The 27,854-nt window shown below is 46.4% G+C and overlaps 1 protein-coding gene and 1 long non-coding RNA gene across 19 annotated transcripts; one reads left to right on the plus strand and one right to left on the minus strand.

Moving 5' to 3' along the window:
• The first annotated feature begins 2,491 nt into the window (after window positions 1-2,491).
• On the plus strand, window positions 2,492-27,495 carry LOC117314270 (uncharacterized). Of its 18 annotated transcripts, none has more exons than XM_073788852.1 (10): window positions 2,492-2,848; window positions 3,866-3,941; window positions 4,927-5,057; window positions 8,042-8,165; window positions 19,820-19,910; window positions 23,768-23,967; window positions 24,439-24,571; window positions 25,647-25,730; window positions 26,156-26,263; window positions 26,435-27,495. In XM_073788852.1, the coding sequence occupies exons 7-10, from the start codon at window positions 24,498-24,500 to the stop codon at window positions 26,475-26,477; spliced, it is 309 nt and encodes a 102-aa protein (XP_073644953.1). In that variant the 5' UTR covers window positions 2,492-2,848; window positions 3,866-3,941; window positions 4,927-5,057; window positions 8,042-8,165; window positions 19,820-19,910; window positions 23,768-23,967; window positions 24,439-24,497; the 3' UTR covers window positions 26,478-27,495. The 18 variants fall into 18 exon arrangements, 14 of the variants coding, with proteins under 14 accessions (XP_073644953.1, XP_073644954.1, XP_073644945.1 ...); XM_073788853.1 differs by having other exon boundaries at window positions 2,493-2,848; window positions 25,000-25,730; XR_012324449.1 differs by adding an exon at window positions 20,887-21,145 and having other exon boundaries at window positions 25,000-27,495.
• On the minus strand, window positions 11,943-14,506 carry LOC141275888 (uncharacterized). The gene is made up of 3 exons (XR_012324452.1): window positions 14,439-14,506; window positions 12,370-12,465; window positions 11,943-12,041 (listed from the first exon to the last, which is right to left on the minus strand). It is a non-coding gene; the product is annotated as an uncharacterized lncRNA (long non-coding RNA).
• Window positions 27,496-27,854: the final 359 nt, after the last annotated feature.

Genomic DNA, 27,854 nt, shown 5'->3' on the forward strand with positions numbered 1-27,854 from the left:
AATAAATCTTATGAATTCATCATCTAGCTTAAAAAAAACCATGTTTTAAATCTATCCCCTAATATTTGTTCTTTAAACCAAACAACTTTAAAGTTAATATGAATCTCAAAAATAGTAATAAAAATATTTCTTACATAAACACAATCACATTAGCACTTGTTACAAATTTAATTATTTATTAATGTCATGTAATAATATTCAATTCATAATCAATTTCCTTTACCTTCTAAAAAATGTATTTTCACAGTTTTTGATCACATCAGAATTTTAAAAAATCACACAAAATCCTCCAATTTAATTTTTTTCAATTCTATTAAAATTTTAAAGATATATAGGCAATTATTCTATAGTACACTCCAAATTTTGGATTTTATTGATTGCTTCCTTATGAGGTAGTTTAACTTTTCCCCTGTTCTCCATATTTTCTCAGTATTTTAGTTAGATATAAAGGTTTGAATATATTAAACTTCAAAATTTTTGTCAAGAATACTGTGTAGGGCTTCCCTGGTGGCGCAGTGGTTGAGAATCTGCCTGCCAATGCAGGGGACACGGGTTCAAGCCCTGGTCTGGGAAGATCCCACATGCTGCGGAGCAGCTAGGCCCGTGAGCCACAACTACTGAGTCTGCGTGTCTAGAGCCTGTGCTCCACAACAAGAGAGGCGGTGACAGTGAGAGGCGCGCACACCGCGATGAAGAGTGGTCCCTGCTTGCCGCAACTGGAGAAAGCCCTCGCACAGAAACGAAGACTCAACACAGCCAAAAATAAATAAATAAATAAATATTTTTTTAAAAAAAGAATACTGTGTACATAATTTTGGGTGATTCAATTGCATAACATGGAGAAGCATAGTATGTTTGTTTGTCTCAGGACTAGTGATTCTAATCAGGAATAAGTCTAGATTAGTTAAGGCCTGAAACTTTTACAATTTGAAGTCTCTTCTTTAACAAAAAGGCTACAGAATTACAAAAAAAGTGACAAATGTAAAAGTTTAGTTAGAATAGTAAAGAAATTACAGACACAAAAATTAAAATTCATAAAACCTAACTAATTTCTTCAAACATCATGCACTGTTCTGGCCCCTCCCAGAGCTTGGAAGTGACATATGCAAATAAGGGAACCTGAAGCTGAAGCTTAATTACCTTCATGGTAACCTGCTTCTGATACTAAGATTGATTACTGCATTCCAGTCATGACATAACTCCTTCTTTATAATTCTTCCCATTAGAATTCCACCTTAGTACAATATAACAGCCATCATGACTGTTGCCTAAATCCATTATTTCAATATAGATTGCAAAAAGTTATTTAAATTTGATCATTTCTTCTCCATTTTTGAGATAGAATTCATTTTTAAGAACAGTGACCCTCAGAGCTATTTGACTATCTAAAATACAGTTCCTACCATAAAGATAGTAAAATGTGTATTTCCTTACCATTATCTCTTTTGAGAGTAATGAGTTGATGTTTAAGCAAACTCTAATGATTTTATCATTTTGATATGTTACTTTTTTCTTCTTTTTATCACTATCTCTATGAAACAGCATGTTCACCTTTATAATATGTATACTGTATATATACACATACATACATGTATACAATATATACACACAAATATATAGGCTTGTATGTATACTGTATATAGTACTTACACATATACTACAAACGCATGCACATATAAACATATGTGTATACATATATATATAATATGTATACACACATATACAAATTAATAGGCTTGTATATATTCAATATTTTTACATATATAGTTTTGTTTTAAGGAGTTGACTCATGTGACCGTGAGGCAGGCAAGTCAGGGCAGGACTCTGGGCTGGAGACGCAGGGAAGAGCTGATGTCCCAAGTCCATTGGAGGAACACTTCCCTCTTTCTAGGGCACCTCATTTTTCTCTCCAGTCCTTCAACTGATGGACGAGGCCCACCCACGCCGCGGCATTGACAATCTCCTTTACGCAAAGTGGACCCATTTCAGTGTTAATCTCTTCTGAAAAATACCTTCCTGGCCACATCTGGAATAATGTTTGTGGTTGCCGAGGCCCCACGCAGTGGGCACATGAGATTAACCATCCCCGTGGCGATGATGACACTTTATTTTCTCCCTTGACCATTGTCATTACTATTCCAATTAAAATGGCAGTGCTATGAGGGCAGGGCATTTCCTTTTTTGCCAGTACTGAGCGTCCGCAGTCTGGTGCCTAGCATGGGCTAAATACACGGCATTTTTGTGAACAGAAGCCGGGATTCCACCTGTTATATTTAATAGGAATTATAGTCTTATTATTGGGGGGGCGGGGGGGGGTGTGGTCAGGGTACGTCGAGGTCGGGAGTCGAACCCGCCACCACTGGCCCTGAGAGGTTTTCCCGGGTCCCCACTTCGGGCCGGTGGGTGTGGCCAGGGGCAGCCGATGACGTCGTACGTGCGTGCGTACGTGCGTGCGTGGTAGCGTGCGTGCGTGAGAGCGTGAGAGTCCCGGGGCGGGCCGCGCGCGCCAGGAGTGTATCAGCCCGGCCCCCAGCTCATTGTGCTCGCCTCACGCCGGCCCGAGTTCGCAGCTAGCACTGGAGGCCCCGGGCCGGTGACCACAAAGCGGGAGCCGGGGGCCGGACGGGAGCGCGGCGGCGGCCCTGAGGCCCAGGCCAGGCCCCTCCTCTCAGCCTCCCGCCTGCCCGTCTGCCCCGCCCCCGCCGGCGGCGCCGCGCCCCTCCCCCAAGCGCCAGACTAGCGCGGTGCGGGGACCGCGCGTGAAGACATGGGGGAGAAGCTGGAGCTGAGGCTGGAGTCGCTCTTGGGGACCGAGCCCGCCGTCTGCCCGTGGCCGCTGCCGGTCTACGTAAGTGCCGCCCGTCCCCTCCTCCCGGACCCCCGCCCCTCTTCCCCCACGGCGCGTGCTGAGCCCACCGACAGACGGAGCGACTCGAGTCGCCAGACCCTCTTTGGAGCCCCCCTTCCCGCCCCGCCGTGGTTCTCCGCGGCCGTTTCCAGCCCCCGCGCGCAGGGTGGGCAGAGGGGAGCCGGCGCCGGCCGGGGGGCACAGACTCGGCCGCGGGGACCCCGCACTTCCGAGGGGCGCCCGAGCTGGTCTGCGGTTGGCTCTGCAGGGCTGGGGACCCCGGTGCCCCCGGGTCTGGACTGCCGGCGGGCTTACCCTTCTGTACTTTAGGATCTGACACGTAGGGTTTCTTTTTCCTGGTGGTTTATTCTTAGCGCTGTCAACGTGCTTTTTTTTTTTTTAATTTTCAGGGCACCCTTTCCTCCCTCTCTCCAGTTTTTTTGTGTTTCTGTTTTGTTTTGTTTTAGTTAGGCATTTTGTTCCTCTGATCTTGAGTGGGTGGGCTGGCAGGACACTTGGAGAGGAGGCGTTCTGTCCCCTGACCTTGAGTGGCCTTTGGAAAATGACAGGCCAGACGGAAATGTACACAGGCGTCCGATGATTCCAGAAATGCAGGGTGTCCGGCTAGGTGGGCGCCCGGCCTCTCGTCCCCCGTGGCGGCGTGGTGCGCGTGTTCCTTGTCTCAGGGTTTACGCTTGGGCCCCGCAGCCCACCTTCCGGAGGGAAAGCGCAGCGGGCGCCTTGGGCCGGCGCCTTTGGGGCGCCCTTTCGTGCGCTCGGCTTGCGGGGGACCAGCCTCCAGGCGACCCGGCGGGGAAGCCCGCGCGACCCGGCCTTCGCGCGGGCTCCGTGTGTGTCAGTTTGTGGAAAGTGTGTCGCGGCCGGGGTCGGGGTCGGGACGCTGGGACCGCCTGGGAGCCGATGTACAGGGATATGATTTCCATTTTCAAGGCGCATTCATTCCATGCAGGGAGACAGCCTAACATAAAATTTGCCTAACAAAAAATATATTAACAGGTGGAAAGACTATCTCCCAGTTGAACAGCGGATGCCTGGGACTCGTTTCATTGCTTTCAAAGTTCCTTTAAAAAAGGTGAGCAAAAGTTAATACCGTATTCTTCCAGAAATCTGAATTCACCATATAGAGCCCTGGCTCTCAACCCCGTCGTACTCCATTTTCCCTTTTTATAGCAAATGCTTTTTAATACCTCTTTTACTATCCAGAAATGGGATTCATAGACAAATACAACCAACTTTTGTACTTAATTAAAAAACAAAAAAAAACAATGCAATGCCCTAACTATAAATAAAGAATAAAGTAATTTATAAGAAAGTAATATGTATCTCAGTATGTAAATGTTTGGGGATGACTATACTAGAAATAAAGAAATAGTCAGTTACTTGTACCATGAATGCAATAAACTATGGACTTTGATTGATAATGATGTGTCAGTGTTGGTTCATGGATTCTAACAAATGAAGCACACTGGTATGGCATGTTGATAATGGGGAAGGCTGTGTGGGATGAAGGAGAGAGGGTATAAGTGGGAACTGTGTACATTTTGCTCAGTTTTGCTGTGAATCTCAAACTGCTCTAAAACTAGTCTACTAATTTAATAAAAAGTGTGTGTTGCTGACACTTGAATAACCAAAGAGATCAATGGAACAGGGTACATGTATAAGCCAAATACATGAAAGAATATTTAGCAGTGAAAGCCATCCTTCCTATATGTAGATACTCAAGAAGTATTTATTTCTGTGTCTATTTTCAGGCACTCTGCTTGGAGCTGGCAATACAGTGGTAGGCAAAATTGATGTGGTCCCTGCCTTCTGGGAGTTTAGAGTCATGTTAGGAGACCAACATGAAATAAACAAACATAGAAATAACTATATAGAAGTGAGCTTATTTTCTTCCGTCTAATCTCTCTGGAAGAAAGGATTGTAATATCGCTTGTAAAGTCCAGAGGAGGAAACTTTACTTTGAATCTCATATGTTAGCATCACGGGGTTTGAATAAATGGATAATATAGTAAAGGATTTTAAACATATGTTCTTCCTTATTTTATTCTTTCTGACAGAGTTTTGAAAAGAATCTTGCTCCAGAAGAACGTTTCTCCCCTTTGGATCTCTTAACAAAATCCAAGAACAGAATGAAGAACTTGGGCTGATTATTGACTTAACAAATACTCGCCGCTATTACAAGCCAGAGGTAAATGGAAGCTGTAATTGAAAATGACCTTCTTTCTGATACTGTAATAATTCATAGTAGTTCAGTAGTTATCATCTTATGCTAAGGTGAATCCTGGCCTTCTCTCGTGGGTTCAAAAAGGAAAGCTAGTGGTTTCCTTAAATACACGTTTGTAATTGCTGTTTCAAAATGAGATTAAAGATATGAATTGAACTATAGTATTTGGCAGTAGGCTCTACATATGCTTAAGAAATTCTATAAGCTTCCGTGTTCTATATTTTGAAAATGAAGTAAACTTTTAGTAGTTACAGTAGTATCCTAAAAAGAAAGAAAGGTATGTCCATTATGTCTTTAGCACTTATTTTAAGCAGTTGCCTGAGCGTGTTTAAGCATCACTGTAAAAGACAATTGTTCTCTAAGTTTTATGCTTCCTTTTCCTAATGCCTTCTGATATAGTACAGAAACCCATATATTCTCTTGGCCCATGTAGGACATTCCAGTGCAAAAGAATTATCCTTCTTCTGACCTGTTCCATGGCCTTGGGAGACAGTAACACCTAATGTCTTTTAATATTTGTAGAGCAGTTTGCCATTTAGAAAGTTCTTTCATATCCATTGACTTAGTTAATCTTCACAGCAATCCTTTGCTCTTGAAGTGGAAGTAGTACTGATATCTCCTACTGAGTGCTTACCCTGCACTAAGCTCAGAGGATAGACAACTACAATTACTAATTTTACAGACGATGAAACTGACTCTCGGAAAAGGAAGAATTGAAATTTCAGCTCTGTTATTCCTTTTTTTTATTGTGGTAAAATATAGAGAAATCATATTTATTTTAACCATTTATAAATATGCAGTTCAGTGACGTTAAGTACAGTCACAGTGTTGTGTAACCATCACCGCTGTCTATAACCAAAACTTTTTCATCATCCTCAACAAAAACTCTGTAACCATCAAACAGTAACAACCCTATTTTCCCTCCCACCAGCCCTTGGTAACCTCTATTCTATTTTCTGTCTCTGTGAATTGGCCTATTCTAGGTACCTCGTGTAAGTGGAATCTGCAGTATTTGTCCTTCTGTGTCTGGCTTATTGCACTAAACATCATGTTTTCAAGGTTTATCCATGTTATAGCACGTAACGAAATGCCGTTTTCTTTTTTGGCTTAGAAAATCCCATTGTGTGTATATAGACCATAGTTTGTTATTCAACGGTTGATGAACACTTGGTTGTTTTCCACCTTGTAGGTATTGTGAATCATGCTGCTATGATCATTGGTGTACAGATATTTGTTCAAATCCCTGCTTTCAGTTCTGTTAGATGTGCAGCGTAGGTAGTAGCAGAGTTGTTGGATCATACGGTAGCTCTACACTTAACCTTTGAGAAAGTGCCAAACTGTTTTCTACAGTGTCGTCTTGTTTTTAAACAATTATCACAAATTTTAAGCAAAGTATAAAAATACTGTGAGTGTTCCTTGTATACCCATGAACTCATCCAGCTTTCTTATTTACCAACTGATGGCTGTCATGTTTTATCTGTACCCCCACCTATTTCACCCCATTCCATATTATCTTGAAGCAGCTCCGAGACAGCATGTAATTACACCTGTACGTTTTTGGTACGTGCATTTAAAATACAGGACTTTTATTCCTTAATATCATTTTTTAATATTAAATACCCAGGGAGTGCTCAAATTTGCAGTTGTCTCCTAAACGTCATAAAAAATTGTTCATAAGAATTTTGAATTAGATCCAAATAAGGTCCACACTTTGCCGTGGATTGTTAGGTCTCGGAAGTCTTGTTTAATCTATAGGTTCTCCCTCCATGTCTCTCTCACTTTTTTTTTCCTCCTTGAATTTTGTTTTTAAAGAAACCAGGTAATTTTTCCCATCTAGATGTCGATGATTACATTCCATGTGTTGGTAACATATTCTTCAGTCCTTTTATTTCCTGTAAATTGGTAGTTGATCCGAATGAAGCTTGCATGTTTTGTTTTGGCAAGACAGTTTCATAGGTGATGATGTGTTCTTCCATGGAGACATATATAATTGTGTCTTTCTGTGGTATTAGCAGTCACTGATGATTCACACCTACATCCATTAATTCAGTTGAGGCTTCAAAGAATGGTGAATTCTGTTGTTCTTTTTTTCACTTATTAGCTGGGTATATTTGTACGAGGAGAAGATTCCCCTCATCAACTGTTTGGTTGCCCAGTTGTAGAGGCATGATTCTCTTCTTTTATTTAACAGTTTTCAGAATAATGAATTGATTCACAAATATCCTCCAGTGGTGACCAGTTTTGTAAAAGTTTATTTATTCCTATCACCGTGGACTCCGTTACAGTTATTCTAACTGAGGCCCTGTCTTTGGCCAGTTGGAGCTTCTCGGTGACTCCTGAGTCCTTTTGACATGACATCAGTTGTTTCTAGACTTTTTCAGTGGTCAGAGCTAGGAAATATGTATGTTTGTTTTTAATATTTTTAAAATATGTCATAGGTTCCTGCTGCTACTTTCCATTTAAATTCAGAACTAGAGAATTTTCACTTACCCTTTTCTGTCTTCTATTGATAGTCTACTTTCTCCCACCTCAAGAATACCAGTTCTCAACAATGCCTGAAATTGCCTCTATTTCCTAATTCGAATCCAAGTTCTTCTGACTCTATTCTACTCCTCTCCTTAAATCACAGCCGCTTTATGGCCCTTGAGATGTAAGATAGAAAATAAATGTAGGTAGAACTGTTTATATCATTTTGAGTTACATGTGCATTCATTCACATAGATTTGCTTTTCCTTTTGCATGCCTGGTAACTGTCCGTTCTGCAGTTTTAATGAAAATCAAGTGATAATTACTGGTTAAAGCAGCTTTGGAAAAAATGGCTCTCATCAGAATGACTGACATACAAAGTTTAATGTACTCTCCTGGTTTATAGTCTGCCTTCTCTAATTAATTTTTTATTCTTTCCCTACAAAGGAAATAATACATATTTTCATGGTTTTGCCTTATAGGACTTACCAGAAACTATTCCTTATTTAAAAATTTGTACAATTGGGCATCAGGTGTCAGATGACCACGCTAGTTTTAAATTCCAGTGTGCTGTTAATGGGTTTCTGAAAGAACATAAAGATAACGGTGAGCTGCTTTTGTTTTTGTTTTTGTTTTTGTTTTTGTTTTTCCTTTACCTGAACTTTGGTATGCATTTTGAGTGGGGTTGGGGATTTTTAACATTTTTAATAGTTCTGACATTAGTGTCAAGTTGTGTTTGGTAACATTAAGGTGGAAATGTCAGATGGTGCTAGTAGAGTACGGTGCTTTTCCTGTTTATGGTCACAAACAATTTAGTTTAGTTTGGAAAGTGATTTTTGTGAGAAATATGAACTGAGCTAGCTTACTTATCTCTTTTTTAAAAATTTGAATGGAAAATACATAAAAACATAAAAATGTTCTTTTGTCCTATTTATTGGTTGGGAGGTGGAAGAAAAGGTTAAGACTCTCGGGTTCTTAGCGTACATAAAAGAGAAAACAAAAAGCAAAGGTTCGGAGTGAGACAGATCCCTAGAAGCAAAACAAAACAGAGTGGACCAGAAGAGCGGCTTCCTCATCATATATGTGTTTAAGATATTTTTGCCGCTTTTACACTTCGGTGCAAGTGAGGAAGAACACTACCACCTCTTATTCTTATCTTCAGACAGGAAGAACTTAAAAGGCTGGTGTTTTCTTGTTTCCGCTTTAAGATCTACTCTGTTGATAGTAGGTCTTAATAGCGTGTGAATTTTAAGGATCCACTTGCCTTTTTCTAGCATCTAACTATCAGAAGGAACGTGGTGTTTGCCTTATTTTAAGACTGAGGAATCTTTTGTCTTTGGAACACCACTGACGCCCATGTGAAAGTGTTCATTTTGTCCTCTTTCTAAATTTAGCACTTTATTAAATAAACGTAACAGACAGTAAATATTCTGTGTATATATAAAATGATGCACGTATATACATAAAACAGGGAGTAGGGGAGAAGGAATAGAGATGGAGGTGGGAAGATAGGGGATAGGAGGCGAGAGAGAGAGGGAGAGACGGGAATTTCAAGATAAATTTTCATTCTATAACCTGGTTGCTTAATGCAGGTACTAGCTCTTAAATATCTTAAGCCCTATTCACAGATCTTCCGTGTACTTTAGCTTTAAAACTTGAGAGGCTTGGCCTGTCCTGTCATAACCAGGGTGTCTAGAAAGGAGGCAAATTATCTGATTTGTTTAAACTGTAGTCACAGAAATGTTACCTCTTAAGATGTTAGGGTGCAGCTGCCGGCCTACTCACTTCCTCCAGGCTCCTTTGTGTGTGTTCTGTCTGTTCCGCGTGGGCTAGAAGATCCTTACAAGTGCATGAGAACACGTTTGTAAACCTTGATTGTTCACATGTTATACCAAGTGTAGTCCATTGCATATGCTGACTCCTCTGTGGGTCTTCTGCATGCAGTGGGCTAACTTCACCATGCTGTCTGCCATTGCAGTCTCAGGACCTTAGTTATGATCCATTGGTGACTTTCCTCTGCTGTAAGGCCCTCCCACAGGTGCCAGGCTCACTGATAAGGAGGAGGAGACTATACTATGCACTCCCTAGAATTGGTAGAGACTCAGAAAATAAATTGTTTCAGTAAACACCGAGAGCCTTATAGGTTTGTTGTTAGGGCACGGGGATACAGAGGTGAGTAGAAGTCTTTGTTCAGTAGCAACTTACAGTTATCTAGGAAGAGAAACATGTAGTGAGTATAAGTGGGTTAATTATGATAAAAGAATCAAGTGCAACAGGAATATAGAGGAGAAATTGAGGAAGGCCTGACTGAGGAGACAGCGTTTGAGCTGGGCTTGGGGGAAGAGGATTTTGCCGGAATGAGGAAAGGACAGCCCAGGTATTGGGGACAGGTACAGAAGGCACAGGGCTTGAACTTGTGCTCTGGAGGGGCAGCCTCTGGTGTGACTAGAGGGTAGTGTGAAAGGGCAAAGAAGTCATACATTGATTTTCAGCAAATATTTGTATAACACCTTCTAAGTTGAAGGCACTGTTCTAGGAAGTAGGAAGAGAACAAAGTTCTTGCCCTTACGTACTTTCCATTCTAGTGGGGGAGAGAGACGAATAAATAAGTCAATATATGGAGTGTCAAGCGGTGGTAAGTGCTTTGGAGAATAACAAAAGAAGATGAAGAGGTGAGGGAATGTGGTAGGTGATCAGGGAAGTCCCCTCTATTAAGATGTGGATTGAGCAGAGCCTTGAAGTGAGAAACAAGCCATTGGCTATCTGGGAGAGTGGAGATGGGGTGGGAGGGTGTGTTCTGGGAGAGTGGAGATGGGGTGGGAGGGTGTGTTCTGGGAGAGTGGAGATGGGGTGGGAGGGTGTGTTCTGAAGCAGAAGGAATAGTAGGTGCAAAGTCCCTGAGGCACGACTGTGCTTGGCATGTTTGAGGACTAGTAAGGAAGCCAGTGTGGCTGGACAGGGGAAAGTGAGTGAGGGCAGGGCAGTAGAGAATGAGATCAGGGGAGGCTGGCAGGGCAAAGGAGGGAGGTGGATGATGTAGGTTCGTGGCCCTGTGCTGGCACCGGGGACGCCGGGTTGGCGACTTCGGCACTCCTGGCGTTGGGTGGGCGGTATCTTGGGGGTGACGTGAGCCAGTTCGTCGGCCAGAGGAAGGGCGGAAAGCACATCCCGGAAAGGTAATACGCCTTGGCCCCTGGGCGTTGCCGGTGGAGCTCAGAGCCCCTGGGCCTGGGCTTCGTCTCTTGTGCTGTCGCCTGTCACAGTGGCCCCCGCGCGCTGGCCCGTCCGCGCTGTGCTAGGGGGTACTGGTCGTCTCGCGGCTCAGTTCACAGTAGCTGAAAGGGACAGTGTGTGATGTTCTGATTTCTCCCCATCGTTTTAAAAGGGAGGCTCTGGCCATTGCTCCTCGGGTAAAATGCAGGGGGACTGCTTTTTAAGATGGGACTGTCAGTGTTGGGGACCCTCCTTAATTACCAGGATGGAATCCCCTTCAGTTCCTCAAGCTGTGTTGTTTAGGCACAGAAAATGTGAGTAATAGTCACTGGAACTAAGTTTGAGTGAAAAAACGCACCGGTACCGCCGAATTTTCCATCGAAACAGTTGATCTGTGTTGTCTCTTGGAATTATAAAGGGCGTACTGTTGCTTCCTAACCAGTGTCCTTTGAGAGCTCTACCTCTGTACGTTCAAAGGATTAATTTTGAGGGCTTGCTCATACGTGTAGTAAACCCTTTAATTCCCTAAGACCTTCCTTTCCTCCATCTCATACCCCATTAAGCCCGCTTCAGTTTATCTCCTGAATTTCTTCTGAATCTGTCAACTCTTCCTCAACATCCTAATACTGAACTTGCCTGTCTGTTGCAATGAGGTCCTAACCAGTGTCCATATATCTTGTTTCCTTCCAATCCATTCTTCACCCAAGAAACCTTAAAAGCAAGTTGGGACATTGCTCATAAACATGGCTCAAAAACATTGTTTTGAGAATAGAAAACAAACTGTTGGCCTTTAACACTCTGCGTGGTCTAGAATCCTGTCTGCTTCTCTGCTACGTGGACTCCAGCTTGGTGCCTCTCCAACTTTAATATGGGTATGCCTTTCTTGTGGATTTTGTTAAATGCAGGCTGTAATTCAGTAGTTCTGGGTGGGGCCTGGATTCTGTGCTTCTAACGAGCTCCTAGGTGACGGTGACCCTGAGAGCAAGGGTCCAGCTCCTGCCTTTCTCCCTTCTTTCTGGAAGAGCAGGACGTCTGCCCCGCCGGGAGGAGAAAACATCCGCAACGTGACTACTAGTAACCAGCTTCCCTCACAGGCAAGGGACCTTTACCACTGCTCCCTACCATTTTGTCTGAGGCGCAGCAAGCCAAAACACTGACATGCTGAGGTTTGCAGCAAAGAGGAGGTTTATTCACAAGGCAGCCAAGCGAGGAAGTGACGTGACAATAGGTCTCAAATCCGCCTCCCCAAAGGCAAGGGGCTTGGGGTATCTAGGGGATAAAGAATAAAGAAGCAGGGCAGTATGAGGCATGGGGAGCATGAGGAAAGGTGATTGGAAAAAGGTGTGCTCATCATTGTTCTGAGCTGGCGTAACTAGGCTACGGGGCTCAGCACATTCTCAGGCTGTAGTTTTTGGCCCTCTGATGGCAGGAGGTCAAAAGGCACTGGCCCAGGTGGAAGATCGGTGGTCCTCTCCAGTCTTAACCAGCTCAGCCTAACTAGACACAGCTGATTCCAAGTTCCTGGACAATACCCGGGGCAAACATCTTATTGCTTATGCTACATGCTATTTGGAGGACGTGCAAGTGTTCAAGCTACCTTGAGGAGTGAAGACAGGATTTGACTAATCCTTACACATGGTTTCACCTCCAGATGAGCAGAAGAGGCCTGTAGGCTGAATCTGGCTCCTGGCACCTGGAATTGGAGGCAGATGGTTTAAAAACAGGCTCTCCCACCCTCTGTGTTATCTTAGGTAGATAGACTATTGAACCTTCCTGTGCCTGTTTCTCCACCAGCAGCATGGGGACACTCAGAGTCCCTCTCTTGGGGGCTGTTATGGGGGTTCAGTGAGATATAGATGCATGCACAGGCACACGGGAGACACCCAGTGTGTGTTAGCTTCATAATTCCTTTTGTTAGGAGACCAGTATTGTTAGAAGATTTCTGGTTTGGACCACAAATTAGATAGGTGGTCATTACTATAGTTTATGCAACAGCAATTCACATTACCATTTGCAAAAAAGCAGTTGGTTGTCCAGTGGGGATTATAAACATCCATTTACCATGAGCTACTGAACAGATACTTTACACAGTAACTACTGCAAGTACTATTTAAGATCAATTCTCTATGTTGTCTTAAGCAGTTGTTAACCCCCAATTTCGTGAATAGTACCAAGTAAGTCACTTGAACATCAGCTAGAGCAATCTATTTCACTTAGCAAGCCTAAAGTTATAGTTCAAGAATTTTATTTACTGTTCTATGACAAAAATTACTCTCAACAGCTATGCCCTGGATAAGCAATCAGCTAAAGCTAGTTTGACTGACCAAATCTGATTTACTGAGTTAATAAGCCAGTTGATTTAGAAAGGTCTAATGTATATTTCTCATCCATTCAGCATTAAACTGTTTCCCATGCCTAAAATGTCTTTTTTCCCATTCGTACATATCCAAATTCCTACTTCTGTGCCGTAGGGCTTGGCTGAACTACAACTGCCTTTAGTGACACTTTTCTCACCTGCACAATTGGAGATAATTTTAGTCTCCTCAAGACTCCCACGGGGTTACCTCTGTTGTGACACTTGACGATTTGGTGGCATATTTTATTTTATTTTATTTTATTTTAAATAGCCTTCCATTACTCCGTGCACATCAAACAGTAACTGCTTTCTCCTAGTAAAGGTGCATAACAATTTTCTGAACTCTTCTGCTCTGGGCAAGATTCATAAATACACCAGGCAAACATAGTGAAAGAGGAGACAGTACTTGTGTTATATTCAGTTGGGTCTTGATACCTAAGTGTGACTCTTAACCAAGGATTATGCAGTAATTAAGGACACAGGTTAAAGTTGTTTAGAGTGTGTCCTAAAGTCTCACTGGCAGAATTTAAATCTCTACTCTGGAAATTGTAGACCTGAGACAAATTACTTCCCTAAACTTCATTTCCTACATCTGAGAAAGATAATAGTATCTACCTTGTAGTAGACTGAATAGTACCATTGCCCCCAAATGTCCACCTTCTAATCTCCAGAACCTGTGAATGTCACCTTAAATGGCAGAAGGGACTTTGCCAATGGGATGAAAGTAAGGGTTTTGAGATGGGGAGATTCTTCTGGACTACCTGGATGGACCCAGATGTAACCACTGGTGTTCTCGTAAGAGAGAGGCAGAGGGAGTTTTTACTCCAAAGAGAATGTGATGATGAAGTTGGGGTTGGATTGATGTGGCCAGAAGTCAAGGAATGCTGTCAAGGAAACAGATTCTCCCTTAGAGCCTCTAGAAGGTGAATGGACGGCCTTGTCAACTCCTGGTTCCAGCCCAGGGAAACTGGTTTTGGACCTCTGTCTTCCAGAACCATAAGAGAATGAGTGTGTTTTGTTTTACACAAGCTCATTGGTAGTAATTTGTTACAGCAGCCATAGGGAACTAATGTGTACCTCATAGGAACTATTTCTCCAATTAAAATGTGTGACTGGAAACACACTTGGTGGCATGTCTGACACACGGTAGGTATGCTACCGTGGGTAGTTCTTGGAAACTAAAGCCTTGGTTTTTGAGGAATCATCAAAACCAGTACAATGGTTGCCATGTTTCTCCTTGTTCATCCTGGTGACAAACCTGTATTGAGAGCTCCATCCTTTCCCACAGGACACCCACCCCTAGTACTTACAGGGAAGAGGTTATGTCTCACTTCAGGCACCTTCCTCTTTTCCTTTCTGCTTTTTTTTTTCATTAATCTTCATCCAACAGGCCTTTCTAAGTTAAAAAAAAAAAAACACAAGACAAAACCATTTCTCAATGGATTCAGATACTACCCCAAGTTAATATTCCAACCATGTTCTTGTTCTTCCGGGTCTCATCACGAGAAATTTCTGAGCTGAAATCCTCTCTAGTTTCTAGGATCAGTCACTTTCTAATTTCTCCCTTCTCAAGTTCAGAGTCTTGTCAGTTTAGTCCCTTCCCTAACCACAACATCTATTAAGGTGACATAGCGAAGTGATGAAAGTCTCAACGGTCTGGTTTTCATCCTGGGTTTCTGCCCGCTACTTACTGTGTGGCATTAGACAAGCTATTCAACCCCTCTGGACTTCAGTTTCCCCCCAAAAAGGTGAATATTATGAACATTACCTACCTATAGGGTTGCCATTATGAGGATTAAGTGAGTTAATATTTGCTAAGAACTTAGAATATTACTTGTTATAGTCTAAGCACTACAGTTGTGCTTGTTAATAATAATAAATGCAATTCCAAGTGTATAACTTACTCAACTTTCTGTCATAACTTTGAAATGTTGGTCTATCTGTTGGCCAGCGTTGCAGGTAAATGAGTCGAGGCATGGGCTGAGGCATTGCTACCAGTGAGTGGTGTGTTCCCAGAACTAGGAAGAGCCGTGTGAAATAGGTAGTGGTTCTACTTGGAGACGGGGCAGACTGGAAAATGACAGCCCTGGGAAGGAGGTGTGATGTACATAGGTTTGGTGTCAGAGCTGCTGCCTGCTGAAGCACCGATGCCGGCCTAAGCCGTAAATGGGGGGGGGGGGGGCTGGGGAAAACGGGCAGAATGGAAAGGGAAAACAGGGGCAGAACGGAGAAAGATAGCCTAGGGAGGAGGTGTGGTGTCCATAGCTTCGGGGTCAGAGGTGCTGCCTGCTGTAGCACCGATGACACCCGAAGCTGTAAATGGGGTGCTGGGGAAAAGGGGGGCAGAATGGAAAGGGAAAACAGGGGCAGAACGGAAAACGAAAGCCTGGGAAGGTGGTGTGGTGTCCATAGCTTCGGGGTCAGAGGTGCTGCCTGCTGCAGCACCGATGACACCCGAAGCCGTAAATGGGGTGCTGGGGAAAACAGGGGCAGAATGGAAAGGGAAAACAGGGGCAGAACGGAGAAAGATAGCCTAGGGAGGAGGTGTGGTGTCCATAGCTTCGGGGTCAGAGGTGCTGCCTGCTGCAGCACCGATGACACCCGAAGCCGTAAATGGGGTGCTGGGGAAAAGAGGGGCAGAATGGAAAGGGAAAACAGGGACAGAACGGAAAACGATAGCCTGGGAAGGAGGTGTGGTGTCCATAGCTTCGGGGTCAGAGGTGCTGCCTGCTGCAGCACCGATGACACCCGAAGCCGTAAATGGGGTGCTGGGGAAAAGGGGGGCAGAATGGAAAGGGAAAACAGGGGCAGAACGGAAAACGAAAGCCTGGGAAGGTGGTGTGGTGTCCATAGCTTCGGGGTCAGAGGTGCTGCCTGCTGCAGCACCGATGACACCCGAAGCCGTAAATGGGGTGCTGGGGAAAAGAGGGGCAGAATGGAAAGGGATAACAGGGGCAGAACGGAAAACGATAGCCTGGGAAGGAGGTGTGGTGTCCATAGCTTCGGGGTCAGAGGTGCTGCCTGCTGCAGCACCGATGACACCCGAAGCCGTGAATGGGGTGCTGGGGAAAAGGGGGGCAGAATGGAAAGGGACAACAGGGGCAGAACGGAAAACGATAGCCTGGGAAGGAGGTGTGGTGTCCATAGCTTCGGGGTCAGAGGTGCTGCCTGCTGCAGCACCGATGACACCCGAAGCCGTAAATGGGGTGCTGGGGAAAAGAGGGGCAGAATGGAAAGGGAAAACAGGGACAGAACGGAAAACGATAGCCTGGGAAGGAGGTGTGGTGTCCATAGCTTTGGGGTGAGATGGGCTGCCTGCGTGATCTGAGAAAAGCGAGTGAAAGTGGGAGAGCTTCTCCCTAGCTGCTAACTCTTCTCAAGGTCTAGCACGCACTGAACACTGGCCGGCTCAGCCTGGGTGTTGACATTGCATTGTACGTGTCACAGAGCAAGGGCAGGCGGGTCAGGGGGTGGGCTGGGGGCCCCACACAAGCCCAGCCCCTGGAGAAACCCGGCCCGAGGGCAAAGAGCCCGACCCCTTCTGGACTTTCTAGCGGCTGGGACTTGTCGCTGTGGGTGGCAGGTGTTTGGCACCGGATGGGCCACCATGCGGAGACTGTTGGGGACTGTGGAAGCCGTCTCCTCCAGAGCTCACCCTGCCTGGGCACCAGCTCTGCAGACCCCTCAGCCCTGGGTATGTATCGGCCAGCCCTTCCCCGCAACGGGGTCCAGAGGCCAGAGCCTGCCCAGAGCTGAGTGGAGGAGGCACCCAGAGCTTGCCAGGCTGTGGCCCGCCTCCTCCGTGGACCTCCCCAGCTTGTCCGTGAGCCCTGGAGACAGGAGCGCCTTCTCCAGGGCTGCTGATCTGCCAGCATCACCATGAGCCAGGCGGTGAAGGTTTCTGAGCAGGGGATGCAGAGCCCTGACGCGACTGGATGCTGCACCCCACGATGTCCCTTCCTGGCCGGTAGGTTCTTTCTTCACTTGTTTTTCGAAATTTGGTAAAAGAACATTTAAACCTTCGACTGTTCTTCAGGGTATACAGGTGGTAGTAGCTTAGCCGGGATTCGAAGCAAGCCTGTGTGATTCCAGAGCTCGTGCTCTGGACTCTGGTGCCTCCTTGTCATATATGCTTCATGTGTTACTTTTTCTTTTTTTTCTTGAAGTCCTTATGATACTTAGCCCTAAGTGCCATACCTGTAATGAACACATACACTGCCCTGTAGGAGGTGTTCTTTTTGTTCAGCGCGTGAATTGGTCATCCACCACACTGGGTTCTAATCTCAGAAGATAGGTCAGGGACCACCAGTTGTCAGCATAGAACCATCCCACATTTCTAATTGAGGCTTGCAGCCTAGATTTTTCCCTTTGGTCTAGTTTGAAGGATCCAGGTATGTAAAGCTTATATTCTAGATAAATCAGGGGCTATCCTGAAAGGAATTCATCAGTGAATTATTCTGTATGGATTAGAAGCCAGTTTCTCTGGCCTTCCTGGAGTATATCCAGTAAGGCATCTCATTCATGTCTAGAAAGCAAATATATCATTTATTGCAACTTCAGCATGGAGCGATGTATTGGTTTAAAATAAAGTACGATCAACACAATTTGGTCATTGTGAATATGCCGGCTGGGTCCACTCTTTACTACACATATGTAACTCTAGAGCTTCTTACGCCCCATAGAGGAGACATACTCTTGTGTGTCTAGGACAAGGGAAACGTGTGTTTTTATTCAGGAGCTGGAAGCTACAGCATGACAGGAAAGAATTGAAAAATCCTGGTCTTGGTCTACACATCACTTTACCTTGTTCGAATCTTGTTTCTTTGGCTTGCTTCATTGGAGTGTTTTCTCTCTCCTGGGACTGACATTGTGTGTTATATATCAGGCATGTAACATGTAGAAGTTTCAGAACCCAGAATCATATAGATCAGTAAAAATTGATATATTTTTGTTTATTTAAAATCACACTGGGCATAATTCATATATTCCAAAAGTAGTTTGACCCTCTGCTCATGAGATTCTTTTTATGGTATGTCAAAGCAAATTTGGACTTCCATCCCCAATAAACTTTGAGGTTGGAGGACACAAAAGCTTTTGCTCAGACCTAAATTCTGTCTGAAAAAAAAGGGTAACTATTATAAGCCCTTTCTAACCCCTCCAGGAGCAGAAATGATTTACAGCTATGGCACTGAACCCTAATTTCTTGATCTCATTTGAGAAGAGTTCAGTAAGAAACAGTGTCTTGATTTTTGTTTGTTGGTTCCCTGTTTTCTTGTCTTGCTTACCAACAATCCACTGTAATACATGAGTGAGTATGGCAGCAGGCTGAGTGTTCCCTGGAGCTCATTAAGTGAACGTTTTTTCCTAAAATTACTTTTGTCTCCTTATTTTCAGCCCCTCTTCTTTCCTCTGTCCTTTACTATAACCAGGGCTCAGCAAAAGCTGACTGGCTTTGTGCAGACCCTACTTAGGGTAGTCTTTTCTTCATTATTTTATTCATGGCCCCTCCGTTTCATTGTTTGCCTTCTCGATATGTGTTGAAATCTTTCTGTGGTTGATGACTTCCACAATGTCTTGGTTTTTATTGGTTGATTAATTTTGGTATTTCTACAGTTTTATTTAAACATGGTTTCAGGAGGACCAGAAAGTAAATATATTTCCTAGTCTGCCATCTTGAGCTGAAAATCCCTGTGGATTTTAGCATCCAATGTTCCCATGGGTAAAAAACCCAACCTTGGCATTAATAGATGTACACTCAAGATTTCAGCTTTTCTTGAGCAATCACTAAGGATTTAATATGTGATCACTTCTAATGGGAAAATAATAACTATCTCATGGCGTTGATTTGAGGATTAACTTAGATAATGGACAAGAAAATGCTTTGTAAGGTTTTAAAATCTGTAAAAAACGTTTTTTGTTATTATTTGATTTGTTGCTATTTCAACTTCAGCTGACAGTTGTTTGTGACCTTGCTTATGTGAGAAAATGCCTTCTGGTTTATTGTTTTGAAAGCCAGATTATATTTTTCAATAGCTCAATGGAAATGGCATCATTTGTGAAGTTTAAGGGTGAAGGCATAAATGTTTCTTGACATTTGAATCAACTATTGGTCTTCTGGGGCTTGTCCTTATTCTCCTGCTGTCTCTAATCAACATGGCATCCAGAGAGATCCTGTTAAAACATAAGTCAGATCATGTCACTCAAGTCTCTTCAATGGCTTCTTCACAGGAAAAGCAAAGTCCTCAAAGTGCCTCTACAGCCTTAGAAATCTGGGCCTCTGTTTCCTCTCTGACTGTTTCCTTCTCCTCTCCACTTTGCTCCCTCTGTTTTCCACACACTGACATCCTTTCTGCTCCTTGGATACTCCAAGCCCACTCTTGCCTCATTGCCTTTCCATCTGACTGTTCCCTCTGCTTGTACTATTCACTTCCCAGATATGCACCTTGCTCCCTCTCACAACCTTAGGTTCCCTCGTAAATTTTATCTTCCCCAGAAAGCCCTCAGTGATCACTTAGTTTCAGATCGCAGCCTCCTCCTACCAGCTAACAATCTCCATCCCCCTTCCCTGCTTGCTGTTTTTCTCCAGCACTTACCTGATATACTAGTTATTCTACTCATTTATTCAATTTTTATTTACGTATTTACACTTACGATTTTATATTTGCTTCTTTACTTTTGTCTCTCCCCTCAGCTCGAGAGAGGCTGTATTCATCTGTGTTAATCACTGTTGTGTTTCCTGAACATGCCTAGAAAACATACTGAAGAAGGGTGCCTGAAATTTGGTAAGGGACCCATCAATTTTCTTGGCTGAATGAAGAAATGTGTTCATAAATTAATGAACAAATCTCTGGGGTTTCTGAATTAAGGACTAATGGGAAGAGGAAGGCAAATGGTTGGGACAGGGTACTGCAAGAAGTAGTAGTTGGAGTACTCTGATAGCTATCCTAATAGATAACATTTTGTTCATTTAAATAGTTTTAATGAGAGAGCTGGGAACTAGGGACACACAGCATCGAGGTTTTATAATGCATTCTGTAGAGTTCTTTTCAAGTGTGTTCAAATATCATTGAAAATATATGCATGCATATAAACCTCTGTTACTTTATTTAGTGCTTTACAAGAGCCCCTCAAGGAAGGGGTAGTAGCAACTCTCAGTATCCTTCCTTTATGATGAGCTTAATTTATTCAAAATTACATCATAATTTATTCGTAACTGTGAAACTAGACTTGGTTATTTAGTAGACCCCCCCTAGAAACCTATGACATTAATAAAACCAACAAAAATGTGTTCAGTTTCCAGTGATACACACACTACAGACTCAATTATGTGTCATCTATTTTAGTGAAGGAAAGAAGTGATTTAACAAACACAGAGCAAACAGAATATGAAGTTTTGTCCTCCATTAATATTAGTAATGGGTAAAGTGGGCTTCAACGCCTTCAAGGTAGCTTGAGACCATCATCTCTGTGTCATGGGCAGGGGCATGCTCGGCCAGGATGTCTTTCTCTGTCACTGAGAAAAATTTCCATAATATATAATGATACTTACTGAAACAGATATGGGGCATTTGGGTAATTAGGAATCTGTTAGCATATTTTTCCGGAAGCCTTGACTACAAAACGAAGATAGTAGATTTGGACACTTCCAGCTATGCAGAAGTTTTTGGGTATTCATCTTTATGCCGAATGAAGTAAGCTTATTTCATCTCTGCAGCTTCCCATATACCATTTTCCCACCTCTGTTTTGTGTCTGGAAAGACTTTTAGAAATTAAAACTCAAGTTAAAAAGTGAGTGACGGGCTTCCCTGGTGGCTCAGTGGTTGAGAGTCCGCCTGCCGATGCAGGGGACACGGGTTCGTGCCCCCGGTCCGGGAAGATCCCACATGCCATGGAGCGGCTAGGCCCGTGAACCATGGCCGCTGAGCCTGCGCGTCCGGAGCCTGTGCTCCGCAACGGGAGAGGCCACAGCAGTGAGAGGCCCGTGTACCGCAAAAAAAAGAAAAGAAAAGAAAAGAAAGTGAGTGACAACTTAAATGATATATGGACTATTTTGCTGACTTACAAGAGCATGCAGAATTAAATATGACCCAGTTGAAATGTTAATTTTATTTTAATGTGTATATTGGGGTGGAGTCTTAAAGGTGCCAGAAAACAAGCATTCACCCATCCTGTTTGGAACTGCAGCACACAGGCACCTTCAGTTACCAGTTCTGTTCATTCCACAGAATCATCTTGGGAAAACATAACTGTTTTTTATGTACCTGGTATATATCTTAATTAGTTTGAAGAATTTCCCAAATACCTGTTAATATGTAGTTCTCCAATTCCAATCTTGCCACGTCCTGTACCAGTGACACAGCACATAGGAGTTTTATTTCTCTTTCTTTCTCTGGGTTGTTGAGAACCCAACGAAAGAACAATGGAATGGCATCAAAGAGATCAGGGTTCTTGACTCAGATTTGCCATCAAATAATAGTGTCCTCTTGGGAAAATTATAGTTATTCTAGGCCCCTTTCCTTTTCTTTACTTTGACAGAGCTGCACTAGATGACCCCAAGTAACACTGCACTCTTTGCAGTAGTAGCTTAGACGTTATTGGTTTTCTGAAACAAATGAAGACAGTGACACAGGAAGCTGTGCAACATCTCTGTAACTATGTTTTCTTAGAGTTGCCTCCATTTTACAGATGATAAGATGGCTGAGCACAGAAGTAGGTGTTTTGACCAGAGGTTCCAGAGTAGATGGAACTGAACCACAAGTTTCCTTCATTCCTGAAGCTCACTTAGCCAAAACATAGGCTTCTGAATATTAAGCTGTAAAGCATATTATCAGTATGCTTTAAAAGAAGCGGTTCTTCTAGGATTTCTAATTAATAGCAGGCGGTTTTGAAATTCTTAGAAGATCATCTAATTTTGTGAGATTTACAGCTCTATTTTCCTGTCAAGCAAGTTGTGTTAGTGCCAGACAATCATCTGAGCTTCTGGATGCTTCTCTGAACCTCTTGAATTTTTCTTCTTGCTATCTGAAATTCATGCCAGATAAGCCTTTTTGTAGAGAGCGTGTACAGACTTGTCTATTTTCATATAAGAAAGCGATGCAGTGAGCCAGGTCGGGGGTTAAGCCCTCATTCTCAGAGTGGTGTTGAGCTCCTGGTGAGATATTATCATCATTTCCTCAGAATAGAAGAGCAGTTATCTCAAGTTTTTAATGCCATTAACTATTTATACATTTATGTATAATACATATATTTATTGTACCTACGAGGTGTGCTCTCTTTGGGAAGTACAAAGCTATTTGAGACGTAAGTTGTTCGTTTTTTTGTTTTCCCACAAATACTGTGACCCTTTGAGCAGGAAGGTCTATGTTTTACTAACATCTAGAACAAGCAGCTAACACGGTGTCTAAGATGTAGTCAATAAATATGAAATAGGTAAATGAACACATTTTTAAGGAAGGGCCAGGACATGAACAAATAGAAAATTTTCATTTTCAGTCACAAAGCCACAACAGACATAAAAATGATACAGACAACAAGTGCTACGGTCATTCAAAGAAGGCATAGAATTGCTACAACAAGGATCTCCTCTATGGCACAGGGAACTGTACTCAATATTTTGTAATAACTTATAAGGGAAAAGAATCTGAAAATGGAATCACTGTGCTGTACACCTGAAACAGACACGACATTGTAAATCAACTATATTTCAATTAAAAAACAAACAATCAGACAACAGCAACAACAAAAAACCAAAGAGGTCATAGAAGTTCTTATGAGATTCCAGAAGAGAAGAGAAGAGAAGCCAAATGAGGACGGGAGAGGAGGCTTTTGAATCAGTTCAGACGAGAAGTCACAGAGGAACTAGTCTTTGATCTGAACTTGAGATTAAGATTAAGATGAATTAATCTGAATTAATTAAGCTTGCAACACAGGGATATTACAGATGAAGGTAATCACATAAACTTACTATACTGAAACTTGCAGAGGTTATGAGTGTTGTTCAAGATCCCAAAGCAAGTGCATTGTGGAATCCGAATTTTAAGTGAGGCCTAATGAACTAAAAACAAAGAAACACAGAAACAAGCCCTTCCTGTGACACCACGTTGCCTTTTAAGTCGTTTTTTTTGGTGGGTTGGCAGAAACTGGTTCCAGTGTTTCTTGCAGGAATGACTGACCATAGGACTGGGTGTCGTAGCTTCCTGCCAGGCGGCCGAAGGTCGCAGGCAGGTGGGTCACTGGGACACACGCGGAGGGGCTCCTGCTCGGCCGCCTGGCCACTCAGTGCCCCTGCCCCAGAGCGGGGGTGGGGGCCTCAAAGCAGCCTGTCTGAGTCCCCTGCCACTAGAGAGAGTATTGGCCCAACACTTGTAGAAAACGGGGACCTTGCTGGCAGTTCAGTGCAGGGACACAAATAAATCTTTGCCAACTTTCTGCTGAAGCTCACGAGGGTTCACTCCTAAGCCTCTTACAAGGTCAGCTGCCGAGGCTGCGAGAGATGAGTCAGGGCTCGCCCTCCACCACGGGGAGATCGCTGGTTAAAGCGCTCACGAGGGAGTGAACCGCGTGTCTGCACCGACACGCATGGGTAAACCTCGCCGATGCCTTCTGTCCGGGGTATGAAGCCCTCTCCTGCCTCTTCCAGGCTCTCTAGAAAGCATGTGCAGAGCCTCCCACCCCACCCTCGGACTCCGCGGGCCACAGCTGGAGGGACCAGCCAAGGAACCGTGGCAGGAAGAGGCCAGAGGTCAGCGGGCCTCGGCCGGAGCCCGTCAGTCGGTCCCCATTCACACACCGCCAGACGATCCTCTTGATCTGGGCAGTAGCCGCCAACCGACCGCTGAGGTGAGCCCGGTGCGCGCTTGGCTACCTGGCATGGCTGGGAACCCCAGGATCTCCTGGCAGAGGCGGGCATTCTCCTGGGCCGGGTCCGCGGGCGTCTGCGTGTGCAGGGCCTGAACCACCTTGGCCAGGACGATCTGGCACAGGTTGAAGAGGCCTGGGGGGTGGGAGGAAGGAGACGGGGGGCTGGCACCGTGTCCAGGCTGCGCTTTCCAGCCGGGCAGACTGGAAGCCCCCTTCCCTTCCCTCGGTCCGGCCGCATCTGGGTTGGCCTCCCGGGACTTGACGAGCTTGTCCAGCAGCTCCTGAGGGACGGTGCTGCCCGTGCCCCACCAAGACTGGCAGCAGCGCCAGGGCCTCACAGGGCACGGCGCCCCCGGCCCCAGAGCCTTCCCTCTGGTTCTCATCACCGGCTGTCACCAGACTTGCATGCAACATTCTTTTCTTTTCTCTTGTCTTCTTTACGTCCCTCAGCCACGCAATGCGGTGAAGCCCTGACGCTCGCTGCCACATCGATACACCCTGAGAACACGATGCTCAGCGAGAGAAGTCATACACAGAAGGACACACAGGGCGTGACCCCACTGAGGAGAAACGTCCAGAGCAGGTAGATCCACAGAGTCAGCGAGTGGGTTCCTGGTTGCCAGGGGCTGGCGAGGGGACGGAGTGATAGCTAAGGGCGTGAGGGACATTTTCGGGGTGACGGAAATGGTCCAAAGCAGTAGTGACGTCTGTACAGCTCAGTAAACTGTCCCCACACGCCCCGGTGCAGCCTGTGAGAGCATCGCTCTCAGGCTGAAGGGCTGACCACAGGAAGACTGAACGAGCAGTGGGTCCTGGGCCCAGACGCTCAGCTGGCGCCCCCCACGTGGGGAAGTCACTGGGACTTGCTGAGCCTCCACGGAGACTGGCAGCAGCCCCCGAGCTCACAGGGCACTGCGCCCCCGGCCCCAGAGCCTTCCCTCTGGTTCTCGTCACCGGCTGTCAGCAGACTTGCAGGCAACGTTCCTTTCTTTTCTTTTGTCTTTTTTCAAGGCAACTTTTGAGTACACGTATTTAACATGCAGGGAACCAGCCCTGACTCCTTGATCTGGGTCTTCCAGCCTCTAGAGCCTTGGGGGCTTCCATTTCCGTTATTTACGCGCCCAGTGCCTGGGGTTTGATGATGGAAGCTGACACCGAGGGCGTCACCACGTGCGGGGTGATGTCAATGAAAGAATCCCATGGCGAGGGCCTGCCTGAGGACCACGCATGCCCGGGCCCTCCCCGCCCCCTGCCTGCAGCCCTGCGCCTGGGAGCGGAGCTGGTGCATCGCGTGCCCGACGTCGTGGAAGTTGGTCTCCCGCTCATCATGCTGCAGCAGGGAGGGCAGATTGGGCGTAGGCTTGGTGACGTTGGCCACCATGGCCGCGATGGCGATCTGACAGCTCCCATCGTGCTGTAGGCAGCCCGGCTGCAGGCCGAAGCAGGCCGCGTGCCCGGACTTCCCCACCCTGTGGAGGGACGTGGATGGGGCCCCGCTTGCACAGAGGAGCCCTGGCCCACGGCCGACAGGTTCCCCCACGCACGCACCGAGGATAGAGATCAGGTAGAACTTGCCAATGGATGACCTTACCCGAGGCCGCGTCCCAGACCGTTTAGAGCCTCACATCTTCGTGACACATGTTGGTGCCCTCCTCCAGGTCGAAGGTCAGCCCCAGCAGCTCCTGGGAGATGCCCAGCGGCCCGCGTGTGAGCGCCTGCATGGGGAAGGACTCATTGAGCAGGTACTGGTCCACGTGGTAGCGCATCTCCTCCCCCTGGTTCATGTAGTAGCGCAGGTCCCAGGCGTTGATGGGGCCGTCAAAGTGCAGGCCCCGCCTCTGGCACTCGGGCTCCTTTAGCTCCAGGATCACGGCTGCTCCTGCTCCCCGAGGGGCTTCAGCTTCTGGGCCAGCTCACCTGCGGGCGGAGGGGAGAGGCTCGGCTACGTCCCTGGGGCGGCCCCCCAGCCACCCCCGACCCCGCACCTCTCGAGGCAAAATGAAGGGTCTGGGAAGGTGACCCCCAAGGGCTGACACAGTGGGGTCTCAGGCAGCACCACGTCCGGTCAAGGTCCGCCTGACCCCGTCCCCACTGGGACTCAGGGGGAGGCGGTGTTACCTAGGACAGTGGCCACCACCTGGCTGGTCTTGTCCATGTTCATCTCCAGCACGGAGTCGGCATGCGTGCGGAACCCCAGCAGGCGGGACTTCAGGGCCTGCAGCCTCACCAGCTCCCTGAGGATCACGCAGTTCTCCTGGAACCCAGGAGACGGAAGGTGCTGGGGACCGAGGGCCACGCCCTCCCTGCGGGCCCCGGGCCAGGTCTCTGCAGGCGGGCAGGGCTCCCAGGCCACTGGCGGGCACAGCCAATCCCCCTCCCTCCTCCTCCTGGCCCGGATTTCTAGACACTTTGGTGCTGTCCTAACACGTGGTCTTTATTAACACAGGTCCTTTTGGAGCCGGAAACGGCATGAACGTGATGGGCTCTAAGGCCAAGGGCAGGAAGAAATGCGGCCAGGCTCTCCAGGAGCCACCAAGGGGCCTCCCCGGGCTCAAGAAGACAAACACGGCTGCCGTGCAGACAGTAGCTCAACCCCACGGCGCCCAAACACCCAGCCCCTGGACGGTGAGACACCTGTTGCTGCAGGTGGCCCGTGGCTCACTGATGAGGCCCGGCCCCAGGCGTACGCCACCTTCTCTGGGGCCACCTCTCCGGTCTGCAGTGGGGTTCTCCTGGGAGCCCCCAGTCACCACAGGACCAGCGTAGCCTGTCTGTAGCCCAAGAAGGTGGGGACACAAGACTGTCCCCCGTGCCCCCCGCATCACCCGCGAGGCCGAGCGAGCACCAGTGGTGTCTGCGGGGAAGATGAAGGGCTCATGCAGAGCCCCCATCCACAGAAGCACAGACTGCAGCCACATGCGCTATGGAACAAACACAAGTGTCCATGCAGGACCCGATGTCTGAATGTCAGGGCCATGCCCGGGCCACAGTGAGAAGGTGCATCCCCCATGCAAGCCACAGAGAGGGGATGGGGGGGGCCATCTGCGATTCTGAGCTCATCGGGCATCACCCCAGAGGGAGAGGGAGAGGGAGAGGGAGAGAGGTAGACAGAAGTACAGAGGGAGAGAAAGAGAGAGGGAGGGAGAGACGTCTCTCCCTTCCCTGGGGGTTCTCTAGTGCAGCCAAGGCTGAAAACCACTGCATTTTGGGAGATGGGTCCTCGTGGAAGAGTTAAATAGTAGCTCATGGCATTATCGACACATATTAAAAAGGCCCCAAATCTTGGGGAGTCAGGGAGGGGAGTGTCGGCTGCCTCGTAAACGAGGAGAGATTGGGCATCAGAGGAGGTGCCTGTGCAGCCTGTGCCCAGGGCCCCGCAGACTTCATCTCCCAGCGGCGGTCCTGGGCTGGAAGTCAGCGGGGAGGTCAGGCTCTCCAAGCATCAACGTTGACTTCAGGGCTGATCTAAAAGGCGCCTGGTGTTTGTTGAAGCAGAAAAAAGAGAAAGCAGTAGGGAGAGGATGGGAGTGGGAGGGGGAGGGAGCCCCCTCCTCAGCACTTCTACCGCTCTCCCTCTCTCTCTCCCTTTCTCTCTCTCCCTCTACCTCGCTGCCTCTCACTCTCCCTCTCCCTCCATCTCTCCCCCTGCCTCTCTCCCTCCCTCTCTCCCTGTCCCTCTTTCCTGTCCCTCTCCCTCTCTCTCCCTCTTTCCCTCCCCCTCTCCCTCTCCCCCTTTCTCTCTCCCTCTCCCCCCTCCTCTCTCCCCTCCTCTCTCCCTGCCCTGTTCCCTGTTCCGCACGCTCTGGCTCTACCTCTTTCCCTCTCCCTCTCCCTCCACCTCCTTCCCTCTCTGGAGAGGGAAGGAG

Source organism: Tursiops truncatus, chromosome 11 (assembly GCF_011762595.2).
Source record: "Tursiops truncatus isolate mTurTru1 chromosome 11, mTurTru1.mat.Y, whole genome shotgun sequence".
NCBI lineage: Eukaryota > Metazoa > Chordata > Mammalia > Artiodactyla > Delphinidae > Tursiops > Tursiops truncatus.